The sequence below is a fragment of the Barbatula barbatula genome, assembly GCF_947034865.1.
Source record: "Barbatula barbatula genome assembly, chromosome: 3".
Taxonomy (NCBI): domain Eukaryota; kingdom Metazoa; phylum Chordata; class Actinopteri; order Cypriniformes; family Nemacheilidae; genus Barbatula; species Barbatula barbatula.
In genome coordinates, this window is record NC_136764.1 from 3987445 (window position 1) to 4002935 (window position 15491).

Genomic DNA, 15491 nt, shown 5'->3' on the forward strand with positions numbered 1-15491 from the left:
CTGTGCAACCTAATGCATTTCATATAAGTATTTATGTCAAAAATATGAATGCAGTTCGCATCCACATCTTTCTGTCTCTCCGGGGTTAAATCTGTGTGGTAAAGCCGGACAGCTCGCAGCAGATGCATAAACTTATATCATTTCATTCTAAATTAGCTGGGATCCGTTGTGATTTGTATTGAGGCTCTGTATATTTGCAGAAAACAGCCTAAACAGTTAGCATTTATTTTTTGTTTGACAATTTATATGGCTAAAGGGTATAGCCTATCCATTTTTCATAAAGGAAACACATGTTCGTTCTAATTGCACATCACGGTTTGTTGTTCTGCATACATCAAACATAAATCATAAAAAACATGCATCTTAATAATAATAATAATCCAATGATAGCTCATTTGAATTTTTGTCAGTTTAATAAAAGACTAGAGTCTTTAGACACTGCCGTTTGTTTAGATTCCACAGATAAATAATTCAGAGCACAACTTAGACAGACTGGGCTTTGGGCACTCGGTAAATAAAGAACAGTAATTCAAATGCTTTTTTATAGGCGATTCAAAGTGTGCATTTAAAATCACATTACGGTTTTTTTTACATTTTAAAGCACGAGTTAAACCCTTTTAATGTGTTTATTAATTTCTCAATTTAAAAAATTGATCAATCGATAATTATTTTTCCTAATCAGCAATCCTGGTCGATGCTATATATATACACATCCATATATACGATGCTGAAAGGTGGATTCATTGGAACCATACATGATATTATTTTGTGTTATAGACCCTCACAGGCAAATAAATCGACGTGGGGCAATAACTTATCGATACGGTTTTAACACAATATCAAAATTGTCTCAATATCATGGTCTCATGACTGTATAATACAATACTTCTTCCAGACCCAACAAAGACAGTTCCAAAAGATAATGGATGTTTACTTAGTCAATGTTCATCTGGTGCAAATTTGAAGGGATTTTTAGGTCATTTGTCCCATCTCATACCCCTAAGCATCAGTTATGAGTAAAGGATAAAGAAAAAGATGCCTATAGCACGTTTCATAGTCATCATAATGATTGCACTAACCATCATACCATGGACATTATACAGAGGAATTATCATGGAATGAGATTTTGTATACAGACAAGGTATCAACATATTTCTAGATCATTGGGATGTTGTCATGTCAATAAAAAAAATAAACCCCACAAGGACATCTATTATACTGCAGCTTAAGATGCTTTTAACTTGATAAGGTGGAGAGAATCAAAGAGTGGCTGGAGGAAAGAGGGAATCCCACCACAACAGCAAAGACTTCTCTACAGTGGAAAACAAATGCAAGCTTTATTTATAATAAATCAGATGCAAGAGCGGTTATAAATCATGTTCCTTTATTAAACGGTCCTCACCAACTCCAGCATCTAACAGAAAGAGAATATTCATTATTGCACTGTACACTGTTTATATATCATACAAGAATGTGCATTGAGATTAATCAGGTCGAAGGAGAAACAAAACATTGTAAAACGCATAAGGGTGTTGCTGCAACCACGGCCACTTTTGACAAATGAAAGAACGCCAACCCTGCGTTTACATTTTAATCATCGGAGTCTGTGATGCATATAAAAAGAGCAACAAAACTGATTGTAGATTTGAAATTCTAGGTATTACCATTAATAGGTATTACTAGGTATTACTTTAATCTGGAACATGTTTCTTTCTATATTTGTAATTTAATATGCAGTAAACCTTGAAAATGTGCTGCTGTAAAGTTGAAATGACATTTTAGCTAATATTGCAGGTAATTGGCAGCTAGCAAGGATTACTATTAGTTTGGACTCTTACCTTAATATATAGGAATTAAACTGTGATATACATTTACGTCAAAGTTCAAATTGCAGAATCACAGATTCACATGCTACAAAAGCACAACTACGGAAACAAAAAATGAGGTTTACCTTTTATTTTTGGGATCTTGCGAGAGAGGTGGCCTACTTCGTCAGCTTCCCATTTACAAACTTCTATTTCCGTAGAAACTAGACTGGTTTGTCTTTGATCAAATGTCAAAAGCCTCTCTTTGTTGCGGTAAGGACTCAAGCGTAAACCATTTTAAAAATGAAACAATTTACTGATCATCTTTATGATTTCTCAAGATGCTGTAAATGAATATGTATATCAAACAATTTCCATTTGAAATCATGTCAAATTGGAATTCAATGGTCTTATTTTATACATCTTAACATTGTGACCAGAGTTTTGGTACATGAACAAATTCTGTTTGGACCTATAAATGCTTCATAATTTTATATTAAAATCACATTAATCATGAATAAATTTGTCAAGGTGTGTAGTGACACTGACTAGATTTATGAAAAGTCCCAGCAGTTGAATTTTAGCTCCAAGGGTCCGTAGTTGCAGAAACACTCATACATGTAAACATTTCAGTACGGTTAATCTTCTACACAATTACAAACCTTCCTGATGTATTTCTGTTGGGTTTAGATCACAGTGAATCTTCAGTAATTGTCAGGGGTCCCAACACAGATTTGAGAACCAGACCTTGAGGTGCTGCGATCGAGATGCATTGCATGTGAACGTAAATAAGTTTTCAATGTAGTTTGACTGTAACAAACACAATGTGCACAGATTTACCGGCTTCATCTCTCTTTGCTCGGCCGCTACAGGTAGAATCACAGCACTGACAAAGCCTGTTCTGCGTGGGGTCATCCAAAAGCTCCCACCTGTTAAGAAAACACCACGTTTGATATTCTAACATAAATTTATATGCTATAATTAAAGCAATGAAGGACTTTAGTACAAATGATTGAAAGTCGCATACACTTACTCTTCTGTGGCTTTATTGTAATTACAGGCTTTTTTTGATTCACTTAGATCGTCAGGGTCCCACGCGATTAACTTACAGTGGATATACATCTGCAGAATAGGTAAATATCTGAATTCACATTACAAATTTCATTCAGATATGTCCACACTTGAGGAAAGTCATCCTTCACCTCTTGTCCTACAGCGAATCTGAAAGCTTGAAGATGAAGCAAGATCGAGGAGGAGTGATACCTCGGTAGAAACGTGGAGAGGCTCTTCTTTCCATCCACGAGACACCTGTTATGGATGTACATTGTTCACTCTCATCATAAATTCTCATGATAATTTACTCACCCCATTGTCCTCAAAGATGTTCATGTATTTTATCATTAGTCAAAAAGAAATTATGGTTATTAATGAAAATTATTCACCATATAGTGGACTTAAATGGACTCCAAACGGTTGAATGTCAATATTACAGTTTCAGTGCAGCTTCAAAAGGCTTTAAACGATACCAGACCATGAATAAGGGTCTTATCTAGCGAAACGATTGGTCATTTTCTAAAAAAAATTTATATGTATATGCTTTATAAACACAAATGCAAAGCGCGTTCACGACTTCACAGAAATGCATTGAAACGGTCACATTTTAGATAAGTATTTTACACAGTATAGATAAGACCCTTATTTACTTCTGGTATTGTTTAAAGCCCTTTGAAGCTACACTGAAACTGTCATATTGACCTTCAACCGTTTGGAGTCCATTGAAGGCCACTAAATGGATAATAGTCCTGAAATGTTTTCTTTAAAAACATTAATTTTCTTTCGACTAAAGAAAAAAAAATACATAAGTATACAAAAACACAATCGAAATGTACAAACCCTTTATTGGTGATGATTGGGTAGGTAAGTGTGTCCGGGTACATTTCAGAAGTTGTAGCAGCGACACATTCCTCTAGCAGCAGCACCAGGGGCTGATGGGATTGCTGGTCCACCCCGGCCCATATAGGAACAAAAGAACCCAGAGGAAAGATGTTGGATTCTGCAGGGCCACTGAGATTATCTGGTAAGGGATTTCAAAGGGTTACAGTTACCTTAGAAGAATGAGAATAAAACACTCACACAGAGACTACTCACAGTTAAGAATTGCCATGTCAAAAGCCAGATCTCCATAACCTTGAATAACACCAGTAGCAGGACTCAAGAAAGGGATCCAACCCTTCGGCCTGAAGACAGAATACAATTTTTTCGATCAGCGATTGGGAGTCTTTGGGAAATGCATGTAATACTGTGATGTCGTCTCACCTGTCATACACACATCTCACTGGATATGTGAAAGAAGGAGGGTAGGGCTTTGGCAAAGGCCTGTGGGTGAGTGTATTTGCGTAGATCAAATATTTCCACGTCGCCTGATTTAGGAGGGACAATTTAAATGTTTCCATTACAACATTTAGGACGAAGCTAGTATTTAAACCCCCAAATAAACGTACCAGCCTTTTGAATTGACAATCACTTAGTTGATAGATAAATTCTGCCCATGCGTCGCCGTTTGACATATTCGTGAAGCTTGAAGGAAAACAGTTACCGAGGAGAAGACGAGCCGGATTACCAGACATGGATTGATTCACTTTCCATTTTATATGAACTGATCTTTCCTTACACTCAATTTGGATATCTAAAAGAAACCAATAACAATTAAGCTTTTCTTGACATTTTTCCTTTAATTATAATGTTAAAACACTTTCATTACCATCTTCAGACTCTCCAAATGCTGTTGCAACAGTAAAAATAAAAACACATAGCAGCAGGTTCTTCATGATGCGGGTGACTGAGCTCAACACTAGTGATGAATAAACCAAATGTTTTCAGTCACCAGCTGAGTCCTGTTATTCTTTTAATCACTGATTTAAAACAACTCACACCTGACGGAGGAGGCTGAAAAACATGACAAGTAATTGCTTTCAATTAAACGATTACATATATTTGCAACGTATGCACGTACATATTTGTATTTGTATAATTTCTGGACGCAGTTAGGACTTTTATTATTGTCATTTCAGTTAAAGGCGGAACCATTGTTAGCAACGTACAGGAGCACCCGGACCTTCTCCGATGAACCGGAAGTTCGGTCGCGTTTTCGCTGTGATCGCTTGTGTGCTGTTTAGCTAGTATTCTCGCCAATTGTGTTATATGAAGTACTGTTTAAACACATAATTTGACCGCTTCTCTGTTTATTTCACGTGTATTAGTTAAAATACAGCCCTCAATATGTTGATTAAAGTTAAGGTAAGGGATTTTGTTCACGTAGCAGTGTCTTGTATTTTCCCGTTATAGAGATGTTTAACTAAATTGATGTGAATCCATTGTGTGTATATGTATGTATATATGTGTACGTAAATGGACTAAATCCCTTTTAATTTCACGTTTGTAATCCTGTCAATAGTTTAACATAAAACTGTTTATCCATTACTATAGTGCATTAGTAACTTTGTTGATTTAATGAGAGATGATTGTGCGATATTTGTTTGTTGTGTAGACCCTCACAGGCAAAGAAATCGAAATTGACATCGAGCCCACAGACAAGGTATGAACATATTCCTGCATCTGAGATGTTTTTCTATGTATATTGAAGGGCAAGTTCACCCAAAAATCTACTCTGGGATTTTAATTTTTTAAATTGTATTACTCGCCCACATGATGATAAACATGTTAAGAGAACTTCCGGCATCTTCGGAGCACAAATAAAGATGTTTAGGTGACATCTGAGAGATTTCCAGGCCTCCTCATAGACATCATGGTGTCAGTTTTTGCCAAGGTGCAGAAAAGTGAACACACCGTTAAATTTGTCTCTCGGATGTCACCTAAACATCTTTTTTTCCTCCAAAGATGCTATAAGGTCTCTTATCATGTTTATCACACAAAGTAGATTTTTCTTTAACTTCCCCTTTAAAATAATCCCCAAACCTATAAAAATGTCACAAGGACATATTTTATTATTACTCCAGCTGAAGTTTTTGTTATTACTTTAAGGTGGAGAGAATCAAAGAGCGGGTGGAGGAAAAAGAGGGCATCCCGCCACAACAGCAAAGACTCATCTACAGTGGAAAGCAAATGTAAGCCTTACTATTAAAGTCAGATGTAATGGCAAATTATTTTTATTTATTATAAATGTTTATACCATGGTCTGTCAGAATATTTGATTCTGATTGGCTGAAAGGTGTGCATTAAAAGAATGCATTGGTAGTTCCAGTCGGTTTGATCAACATTTAGAATTAACTGTCAAAGATCACAGATTTTCTTTCAGCTGTGTGGTCCAATTGTATCAAGAACAGCTTTAACTTTGCAAATGATCATGCTATAAGCAGGATAATCTACGGCTAGCCTCCGCTTTGGGTAGTTCTTGGCCTCCGCGTTGTATATTTATATCCTTTAACGCACTGCTAGTCGTGGATTATCCCTTTACTTGTATACTGTTCTCACCTGTGCATTATGTAACTGCCTGTCTTTCAGGAATGATGAGAAAACCGCTGCCGACTACAAGATTCAGGGAGGATCTGTTCTGCATTTAGTTTTGGCTCTGAGAGGAGGGGAAGATCTGCCCTGTCATGAGTCTGTCCTATAATCTATGTAGGCTTGCGCTTTGTCTATAAGAACAAACAGCAGACTTGCCAAAAGTGGACATTTGGCTCTTAAGTCATTGTTTAACCTGCTGGTTAGCGTTCATGTTTGAGTAAGCGTAATGCAGATGCATTCTGAACAGTGTTTACAACCTAAATGTGAATTTGGGTGAAATGTTTGCAGTTTATTTCATTTGTTTTTCACGGCACGCTTCTGCGGTTCAACACAAAGTCTTGCGCTGAGAAAGACGTTTTTACTTTTGCTTCATTATAGATGCTGTAGGCCTGTTTTAAATGTGCTTTTATGAAGATGTCAACTGAAGTTGAACCCGACGCTCTCATCATACGTCACTCAGAGTTTCCTAATGGACAATCTTTAATTTGTACAAAATAGCGAGCTTAAAAGCAATGAATAATACTACGTATGTTTTATTGTATTTGGATTGGATGAAGAAGTCAATAAACAATGGCTAATTATGGGTTTACACAAACACAGGCAGGATGTTATCAATATGCGAGATGGTAATATTCCTATGAAACTTATATTGTGTGTCTACATTCTGTGCCGGAAAAACCGTACAACAGATCTGCAGGGAATATCCTGAGAGAGAAAGGCTCAAGAATGATAAGAGGTGATAAAACTAAGGCAACGGGAGCTCAAATGACTTTAAACCTTATGTAATACATTTCCAGGAGTGGACTAACCAGATGCATGAAGGATTTCTGCCGCACAGGCATAAAGCTTGTTATATCAGCCCAAACAATACGGCCTGCTCATCTGTTGGTAAATCATTTAGGATTTGACATAAAAGAGCTTATTTGAGGATGGTGTACAGTAGTTTGCACGTTTACTCGCGTGTTGCACTGACCACACAGTTCAAACCAAGATACCACTTCATAAACATCTGTTGTAGAAAATCTGTGCTGGGACGATATTCAGTTCACATTTCCCAGCAGCTTTTTGGAACTGATGTAGACTGTCACACCGCCAAAAGACAGAATATAGAGGTTGACAGACAGCTGTCAGATTGTGTAGATTTCTTCTTAATGGGAGAGGTAACGCATGCCTCCATTGAGCTGGGTCTATGAAGGTCTTTCACAAGGGGCTGAATGATGGCTGAGCGTTCAAGACGTCGCTTGGAAAGGAGTCAATCTGTACTGTGTCCTGACACATTGTGCCCTGATGAGAAAAAGACACCCGGACTCGCATCTTTAGGCTCACCTGTAGAAATAAAAATAAAGGTCAAGCATGTGTGGTGCCCATAATTCTTCATTTACACACCCTCGGGTCATTTCAAACCTGTAGGACTCTTTCTCCTACAAAACACAGAAGATATTTTGAAGAATGTTGACACCCAAACAACATTGACTTTCATTGTTTGTTCCACTGAAGAAAGACTTGCTCTTTAAAGCTTTATTGACTTGCCTTGTTAGGATTGTTGAGTAAAACAGTCTGTGTGACTTGACCAAGACCTTGAGCTGGAATCACATTACCACTCGGAGCTTTCATTTGAAGCTGAACACTCTGAGGGCAAAAAAACATTTAAAATGAAAGCAGAAAAATTAAACCGGAAGCTGTTTTTAAGATGAATTGACATACGCATGTACAGACCTTAGGTACTGCAGCTTGCAGAGTAAAGTTGGTGATGTCGTTCAGAGAGGAGTTAGAGCCAATAAGAGTGACCGTCACATCCGTTTCTGTCTGTCTGTCACATTGTAGCTTGAGAGTCAATCCGTTCTTCTCGTACACAATCACATTGGGAGCCACTATACATATAAACACACACAGCGACACAAACTTATAATAAATAAATAAAAATACAAAAGTTGAAAAGGCAGCATAGTGGTCAACCTTCTCACCTGACGTAGGCTCCAATCCTCCCAGAAGGTCCAGAAGATCTACGGCACTAGAGGTAGTTGTTGGTGGAGCGCTAGCAGGGGCCGGGCTGGGCGTGTCAGTTCCACCCAAAAGATCCAACAGATCACACACCTTTGACGAAGAGCAAGTAGAATGGAAAACCTAGAAAAAAATACTTGAAGGTCTAGTGTCTCAATGCTATTTTACAATTACCTGACTTGCTGATTCCGAGGGAAATCCTGTCTCGGCTGGTTTGGGTTTGGATGTGTCCAACTCTTTAATAAGCTCCCCTGATATGTCTCCGTTGGTGTGACCCGGTGAGTTTTTATCCATGACCGGCATTCTCTCCAACACCGCAGCTCTGGGAGGAAACCGATAAACTTGACAACGTCTGTCAACCGTAACATCAAAATGACATTACGGATGAAGAATAATGCGGCGCACCTCATGTGGTCGTATTTCTTAAAGAGCGCATTGTACTCCACCGCCCTTTGTTGGAGTTCCAGGTCGATGCAGCTGCCGTAGATACTCACGATACTTCGGATTCGACTGATACGGGAGAAAACAAACGTTACACACAAAACATAAAATAGATGGCAAGTATCAGCGCGAGGGAATTATAAAGACGGAGGTTTTCTCACTCGACATTGTCTGTGATGCGAGTGCTCAGCTTCATTGTAGCAGTGAGAGCGAAGCCTCTGGTTGCCGGCGACGACATGTGAGACTGTAGAACCGTTTCCAAGGCATCCAAGACGTCGTCCTCGGTAACCTAGCGACAGAAGAGATCCATGAACACTATTTAATTTTGATGGCCTTACAAAATCATTCTACGATAGTACCACGGTACACGGCGGGTATCAGATATTAACAATCCTTCATTAATATATACCATGGTGTGGGGGAAAGTCTATGGCTGAACTGTCGGTTTACCTCCACAGGTTCAATCTCCTCACACTCGCCCTTGAGCAGCAGGTCTCCATATTCTCCAATGCACCAACACGCTACCTGGACCAAAGATTGCTACACACATACAAACCGTGTATTACACACAAGCACTCAAAACCAGCAAATAAAACACAAGGAAGTCTGTAGTTTGAAATACTGCACAAGTGATGCACGAAAGCATCCGGGGCTTACAAGCCCTGATAGTGTGTAATGAAATGATATGTTTAAGACGTATAAACAGAGAAATGTATTCTTACTTGTGAAATATCTTTTAATAGTGCATGGTAGAGCTTGTGGACGGTGTAACAGTGGAGCTCTGAAGTAGCTGTGATGAGTTGGATAAGGTTGGGCACAGTCTCATCTCTTACGTCGCCCCCTGCCTGAAAGAGCGAGTACTGCATTTCAAACTTCACATGCTTTAGGGAATTCGACAAAAATAAAAGCATCTTTCAAATGTTACTCGCACTTATGCCATCTCATACGAGTATGTCTTCTTTTCTTCAACCAAATTGAAGTTTGGTGCACTTTATAAACATACTGTATACAGGTAATAGTATTTTAGGATGTCTGATTGTGTATGGAACCTATACATGTACATTTTATGATATTAAAAACGTATCTGATGAAGGTCAGATACATCTGAGATGGCACGAGGGGGATTGTAGCATGAAATCATATTTCTTCCTTTAACTAGCAAGTACGTCTAAAACACGACAACTACATATTTAAAGATTGAAATATATGATAAACTGTCAAACTGGTAGTAGAGGTGCATAGCTGGTTCAGTTGTGTATCGTGGCTATTTACCGTCGTGAGCACATGCATGATGGTGTCAATGTGCCAGCGCTTAGAAGGTGCGTACCTGACCCAAACACAGAGAGAGACAAACTATCGTTTAGGATCTGTGACTTTCCAGATACGTGAATACACATGACAGACATAAAACACAAAAGTTGAGGTCGAGTACATGACACGAGACTTCGTTTTTGGGTGAAGTGTTCCTCACATCAAAAATACAAACCGCATAAAACTGCGAGCAGGACGACAAGCTTCAGTTGTGTACTGTGCACTTGACAAACACGCGTGTACATTTAATAAAGGAAACTGGAAAATATAAAGTCAGCTGGACTGATAATACCTCTCGGCAGCGTTGAAGATGCCCGAGGCGGTCTGAGATCGAAGCTCAGGTGGGCAGGTTGAAAGAAAAATGAGGAGCTCCTTCATCATCGAGCGAATGTTCACAGCCGACACGAGAGCGAGTGACAGGTCCAGAGCTCGACTGAAGACAAAGAGCCGAACACATGACATTTATAACTGCATCCTTCATACACTTGCGTACTTCTGTCGCTTTTGTTTGAAATGTCCAGGTACCGTTTCACAGAAGTGTCTTGATCTTTCAGACAGTCCACAATGGTTCCTCTGTGCCGCTGCACTGCATTGTGGTCAGTCTGTACGATCTTCTGAAGTGACGTCATCGATATGTAACTGTAATGCACGTGAGATGTGACAGAACAAGCGAGTTCAATCCGATGTGTTCAACACAAAGCAAACTTGACAGGATATTCAAACAAATATATTTGTCTTTTCCCCAAAACAGAAGCACTGGTCCAGAAGCACTTCCTGTTTTTATATATATTAATACATTTTTACAAATATTATGTTATAATAAATCTTAAAATTGTTCGTTTAACATGTTGTGTTGTTGTATTTTGTTGTAATGCTCGTGTAGCGTTACTGTCAAACTGGAACTGAAAATGCGTTTACTTGCATAATGTTCTTTATTTGCACTGGTTTATATACTGTATTCTTGTTTTGTGAAAGATCTGCATTTGATAACCAATCTGAAAATCAGCATTTTAAATGAAAGGCAAAACCAGAAACACCCAGAAAAACCAGCTGATCCTGACCGTGAACTCATTCTGATAGGCCAACCCCAACGCTAAAAGAAAACAATGTGCAAACTAAAGATTCGGCGATCGTGAAACGCTTCAGATTTGCTTTAAGTTAATCGGACCCGATATTTTGACAAAGAGAAATATTAAAAATAAACATGCACAACATACCGAATATTCCTGTCGTTGTTAAGAAGAAACCTTCCCAGAATGTTTACAGCTAGGACCTAAAAGACAAACATATACAACTATGAGTACATTGATGCTTCTTTAGTAGAACCTGAAATACTACATTACTATATATGAAAAGTTTGGTCCTAAAATTAGTTTTACAAAAATCATGTTTTTGTATTGAGTATTCAAAGCAATATCAATCAAACTGCAGTTGGTTTGTTTTGATTTAAGCCATAATAATTCAAATAATACAGCCAACTAACACAATAAAACACGCTACCATAATACAAAACATGATTTTGGATCATATGTTATATATATTGTTATACCATGTTAATTAATATGTTATTAAGTGTGAAATGATGACCAACCCTCAGGCCACTCTCAGAGTTGATGTCCATGATAGTGAGAACGGTTTCATACAGCACAGCACTGCCCGCGGTCTTACTGCTGTCTGTGTTTGTGGCCACCTGTGCATCAAAAAGGACAGAATCCAGCTTTTAATAATATACACAATATCACACGATACCCTTCAAAAGTCAAACACATTCTGTGCGAACCCGCCATTAATGTGCATTAGCTGGCGTTTACCTGCGCCAGCAGGTCATTCATGGCCTCACTAGCAGAGTCATTATTGTGACCCAGAATCCTCAGCAACCGAAGAATACGCACCTGAGGGTAAAAAAGTTTCTTGATGTTTGTCATTTATCACAATCCGTTCTAACGGATAAATTTCGGACATGTAAATACATTTGCTAACGTGAGAATGTGTGTATTAGCCGGCCAAAAAAAGAAATGCGGCGAGCTCGGCGGTGGCCAACACACCTGAAGAAACGGGTCGCTGACACCTGCTATGTTGTGCTCTGGAGAATAGCTGGACGTCACAAGACTTCTCATAATCTGAACCAGCTCGGGAACAGCCTGGCGGCAAAATCACAAACATATTCATATTCTGTAGCATGGTTCGTAGTTGAAAAACGAGGTTTGACCTTTACTAACCTTGCGAAACAGTCCCAGAGTATCAGAATTCCTCTCGCACAATTCAGTTATGAGAATCACGGCACCGTGTAAAACACCTGCGAACACAACCGGACATTTTACAATAAGCACGCTCACAAATACGCCCATCATATCCAAAAATGAAACTAACCATGGTTCTTCTCTGATAACAGAGACCTCGCAGACGGTGTGAAAAGTTCTCCAAGCTCAGGGACTTTTCTTATGATGTGAACGGCACACAGCGTGGCCTGAACAACGCCGTCAATATGTTAAGCAATGAACGATTCGACAGAATGAACGCATTCAGAGTTGTTTCTCGACATGCTTTGTCATGAGCTCACCTTTTTCTTGATGTAAGAATTGGAGGCCCTGAGAAGCCGTTCGATCTCGGGTGCCAGATCTCGACACATCTCAGCTGAACCCATACATCCCAGAGTGCACAGAGCCAGAGACTGAACATACTGACTGCTGTGAGACAGGTCACTAACACGGAACAAGTCAAAGTTACGCTTTAATAAAAATGAGTCGCTTGAGACACAAAAACACCAGTGCATACACAGTAATGGCCAAAAGGCATGTTCCCACCTCTTTCTCAATGTTAATATGAATACTCATGATATGTTAATGATGTGCATACTGTACAGTACTTACTTTTTGATCGAGTTTGTAATAAGAAGACTAGCATCCTGTTTCTCATCCAGAAGCATCATGGCTCCCAGGTAACCAATCCGCTTCTCGTTGTATCTGGGGCTGGCAATTAAACGAACACACTCCATCTGCATGAGCCAACATTAAAGTCATCTCTATTAATAAATCACAACAGATCAAATGACAATAGATCGCACGGGAGCAATCGATTCAACAATTAAGATGTGACAGATTCGTAACCTGACATCCGAACCACTGCCCATCAATCCAAAAGCTTGGTTACCTGGCCAAAGTGTGCAGGATAGCCCAGCATGTGCACATAGAGTAGTTTCGCCAGGCTGTGCGAGCGCACCCCATTGTCGCCCTGACGAAACTGCGCCCGGATGTCCGCACACTCTCGCTGGATGATGCCCCGCTCCTCGCCCTGGGTCCGAGCACTGCGGATGACCCGGATCATTTCCTGCAAACGCACTGATGGACTCATGACTGTATCTGTAATCAGGGATGAAGAAACATCTGCGTCAGGAGGGTTTAAAGGGGAACGTTTACTGGTGGTTGTTGGGATATGGAAACATTTTTACACACAGTCAGTGACCTTTTTTTTCACTTTATGTGACGGAATAGTTCACCCGAAAATGAAAATTGGGCCTAGTAGGGATGCATCTACTAGATTTGTTCATTTAGGCCAATAACCATAACCGATAATTATTTAACACTGGAAGCCGATAACCGATATATTGACCGATATACAGCATAGAAATACAAAATTCCATAAAACTGAAACAAAAGACAAAAAGTGGACAACTACTTTCATTTGAAAACATTGACTGCAGAAAACAAGGTGACCGATAGTTCTCTCTTTTATCTTAAAACCATGTACCAAGCCGACTTTAAACTAGTTAACCTTTAAACGTTTCTGTTATATATATTTTTTTAATAAAAAATTATAGACGTTCTTTCAGAGCGACCCAGCAAAACGTTCTTAATAGCCACGAGTCTAACAGAAACCATTAAGACAGCAGTCCGATTCAAACAATACGGCGATGTTATCGGCCGATAATATAGGCCGATATATTATAGGCGATAAATCATAAATCATTTCCTCTGGTTAAACGTCTCACAGTTCAAATACATAACAAATCTGTCCTGATCGTTCACTTACTCTTATAAGTTTGTTGATGATGTAGATACAGTATTTATGAATGTGTAAATGATAGCAACAAAAGCATATTGTATGAATCGGACTGCTGTCTGAATGCTTTCTGTTAGAATCCCGAAGCAATTTTTCTGGGTCGCCAGTAAGAACATCTATCATTTGTTTATTAAATAACAAACATACCCGCAAACGTAAAGGTTCAATAATCGTTAACTAGTATAAAATCGGCTTGGTTCATGATTCTCAGGGAAACAAAGAGAACTATCGGACGTTTGTCAATGTTTTCATATAAAAGCAGTCGTCCACTTTTTGCCTTTTGTTTCGTCATATTAATATCTATATTCTGTGTATATCGGCAAATATATCGGTTATCTGGATCCAGTCTCAAAGACATCATCCAAGATGTCCATATATCGGTTCATCTCCAGTACAGACTGATATCTTTCAGATGTCTATCAGTGTTGGATAGTAAAAGTTGACAGTTGAATACAATGTTTCAGGTTTTGACGAAAACGTCACATCCATAATCTGGAAGTCCCCGATATCGCAGTAATAGAGCTACTATATAGTACAAGCATGGTTATTTCTCGTATGTAGTTTTTAAACGAGGCCTGTGATGAAGATGTGTATGATCTTCCCATGATGACGGCCATTCATCGAAACATATTACGTCAAATGTCGTTTGAACATCTAATACCTCCATCTTCATGTATTATTTACAGCACGGCCCGTGTTGTCATGCAGTCAGTTTCACGGCACTATCTTGTGTGTGTGTGTGTGTGTGTGTGTGTACAATAGGATGCAATTGATCAAAATGTCGACGTTAAAGGAAAACGCTCGATCGTGCATCGCGTCGTTCTCATCGCGCGCTAGAACGCACGACGGTGACGTTACGTCGGAAATCAAACAGGTCCGATCACGAGATACTCAACTAAGGTTAAGTTCGTAAACCTCCGCACTGTTGACAACCCGTAACGTTACCGCTCCGCCGCGGCTCGTCGTGTTACCTCTGATGTCTGCCCGCTACTCTCTAATTCATCTGCTCCTCGACCGATTATCCTCGCGATCTAACGGCTGTCAACCGGACTCGATGTCGTATTGTGCGAATAACGTTAAGATGCGACAGCATGTAGAAATGTGTATATAGGAGTCATAGTAAAGCGCCACTTCCGCCATCCGGGTGTGTCATTCATTCCCGTCCAGCCGCTGTGGGAACGCGCTCGTGTGCGTTTAAAGGGACCGCGCACCCTTTAGTGACGTCATGGCATTCTCAAAAGTGAAATTACTTTTCTTTTCTACCTACCTTAGGTTTGCGGCTGACCTTCACTCTTTGTTGATTTGCCTCAAACTTAGTGTGGGATCGATACTGTTCCATGCATTCGATGT

At 39.4% G+C, this 15491-nt stretch overlaps 3 protein-coding genes across 5 annotated transcripts; 1 reads left to right on the plus strand and 2 right to left on the minus strand.

Annotated features, from left to right (window-relative positions):
* Positions 1-325: 325 nt before the first annotated feature.
* On the minus strand, positions 326-4887 carry LOC306891792 (zona pellucida sperm-binding protein 3-like). Of its 3 annotated transcripts, none has more exons than XM_079452332.1 (10): positions 4567-4699; positions 4307-4491; positions 4122-4225; positions 3954-4042; positions 3699-3879; positions 3008-3113; positions 2839-2927; positions 2646-2734; positions 2456-2561; positions 326-1312 (listed from the first exon to the last, which is right to left on the minus strand). In XM_079452332.1, exons 1-9 carry the CDS (start codon positions 4631-4633, stop codon positions 2497-2499), a joined length of 975 nt encoding a protein of 324 aa, XP_079308458.1. In that variant the 5' UTR covers positions 4634-4699; the 3' UTR covers positions 326-1312; positions 2456-2496. The 3 variants fall into 3 exon arrangements, with proteins under 3 accessions (XP_079308458.1, XP_079308457.1, XP_079308459.1); XM_079452331.1 differs by having other exon boundaries at positions 817-1414; positions 2468-2561; positions 4567-4887; XM_079452333.1 differs by lacking the exon at positions 326-1312 and adding an exon at positions 1315-1414 and having other exon boundaries at positions 2468-2561; positions 4307-4382; positions 4556-4673.
* On the plus strand, positions 4811-7248 carry nedd8l (NEDD8 ubiquitin like modifier, like). The gene is made up of 4 exons (XM_079452356.1): positions 4811-5102; positions 5353-5400; positions 5847-5929; positions 6327-7248. Exons 1-4 carry the CDS (start codon positions 5085-5087, stop codon positions 6436-6438), a joined length of 261 nt encoding a protein of 86 aa, XP_079308482.1. The 5' UTR covers positions 4811-5084; the 3' UTR covers positions 6439-7248.
* Positions 6795-15331, minus strand: ap1g2 (adaptor related protein complex 1 subunit gamma 2). The gene is made up of 22 exons (XM_079452298.1): positions 15113-15331; positions 13233-13441; positions 12953-13077; positions 12643-12784; positions 12453-12549; positions 12302-12378; positions 12128-12223; positions 11894-11974; positions 11674-11772; positions 11300-11355; positions 10608-10721; positions 10375-10515; positions 10044-10098; positions 9494-9616; positions 9222-9311; positions 8933-9060; positions 8736-8840; positions 8505-8652; positions 8294-8423; positions 8046-8200; positions 7860-7958; positions 6795-7655 (listed from the first exon to the last, which is right to left on the minus strand). Exons 2-22 carry the CDS (start codon positions 13431-13433, stop codon positions 7530-7532), a joined length of 2388 nt encoding a protein of 795 aa, XP_079308424.1. The 5' UTR covers positions 13434-13441; positions 15113-15331; the 3' UTR covers positions 6795-7529.
* Between the last annotated feature and the right edge of the window lie 160 nt (positions 15332-15491).

Bases quoted from the DNA above. Each gene is read 5' to 3' on its own strand.
- LOC306891792 (XM_079452332.1), bottom strand. From the start codon at position 4,633: ATGAAGAACCTGCTGCTATGTGTTTTTATTTTTACTGTTGCAACAGCA. The intron at 3,114-3,698 runs GTTTGTACATTT...CATCCATAACAG, and splicing joins CCAATCATCACCAATAAAGG to GTGTCTCGTGGATGGAAAGA. The intron at 2,562-2,645 runs GTAAATCTGTGC...TCTCGATCGCAG, and splicing joins AGCAAAGAGAGATGAAGCCG to CACCTCAAGGTCTGGTTCTC.
- nedd8l (XM_079452356.1), top strand. The intron at 5,401-5,846 runs GTATGAACATAT...TATTACTTTAAG, and splicing joins ACATCGAGCCCACAGACAAG to GTGGAGAGAATCAAAGAGCG. The intron at 5,930-6,326 runs GTAAGCCTTACT...CCTGTCTTTCAG, and splicing joins ATCTACAGTGGAAAGCAAAT to GAATGATGAGAAAACCGCTG.
- ap1g2 (XM_079452298.1), bottom strand. From the start codon at position 13,433: ATGAGTCCATCAGTGCGTTTGCAGGAAATGATCCGGGTCATCCGCAGT. The intron at 12,379-12,452 runs GTTAGTTTCATT...TTGTGTTCGCAG, and splicing joins GTTATCAGAGAAGAACCATG to GTGTTTTACACGGTGCCGTG. The intron at 8,653-8,735 runs GTGCGCCGCATT...GTTTCCTCCCAG, and splicing joins AAGAAATACGACCACATGAG to AGCTGCGGTGTTGGAGAGAA.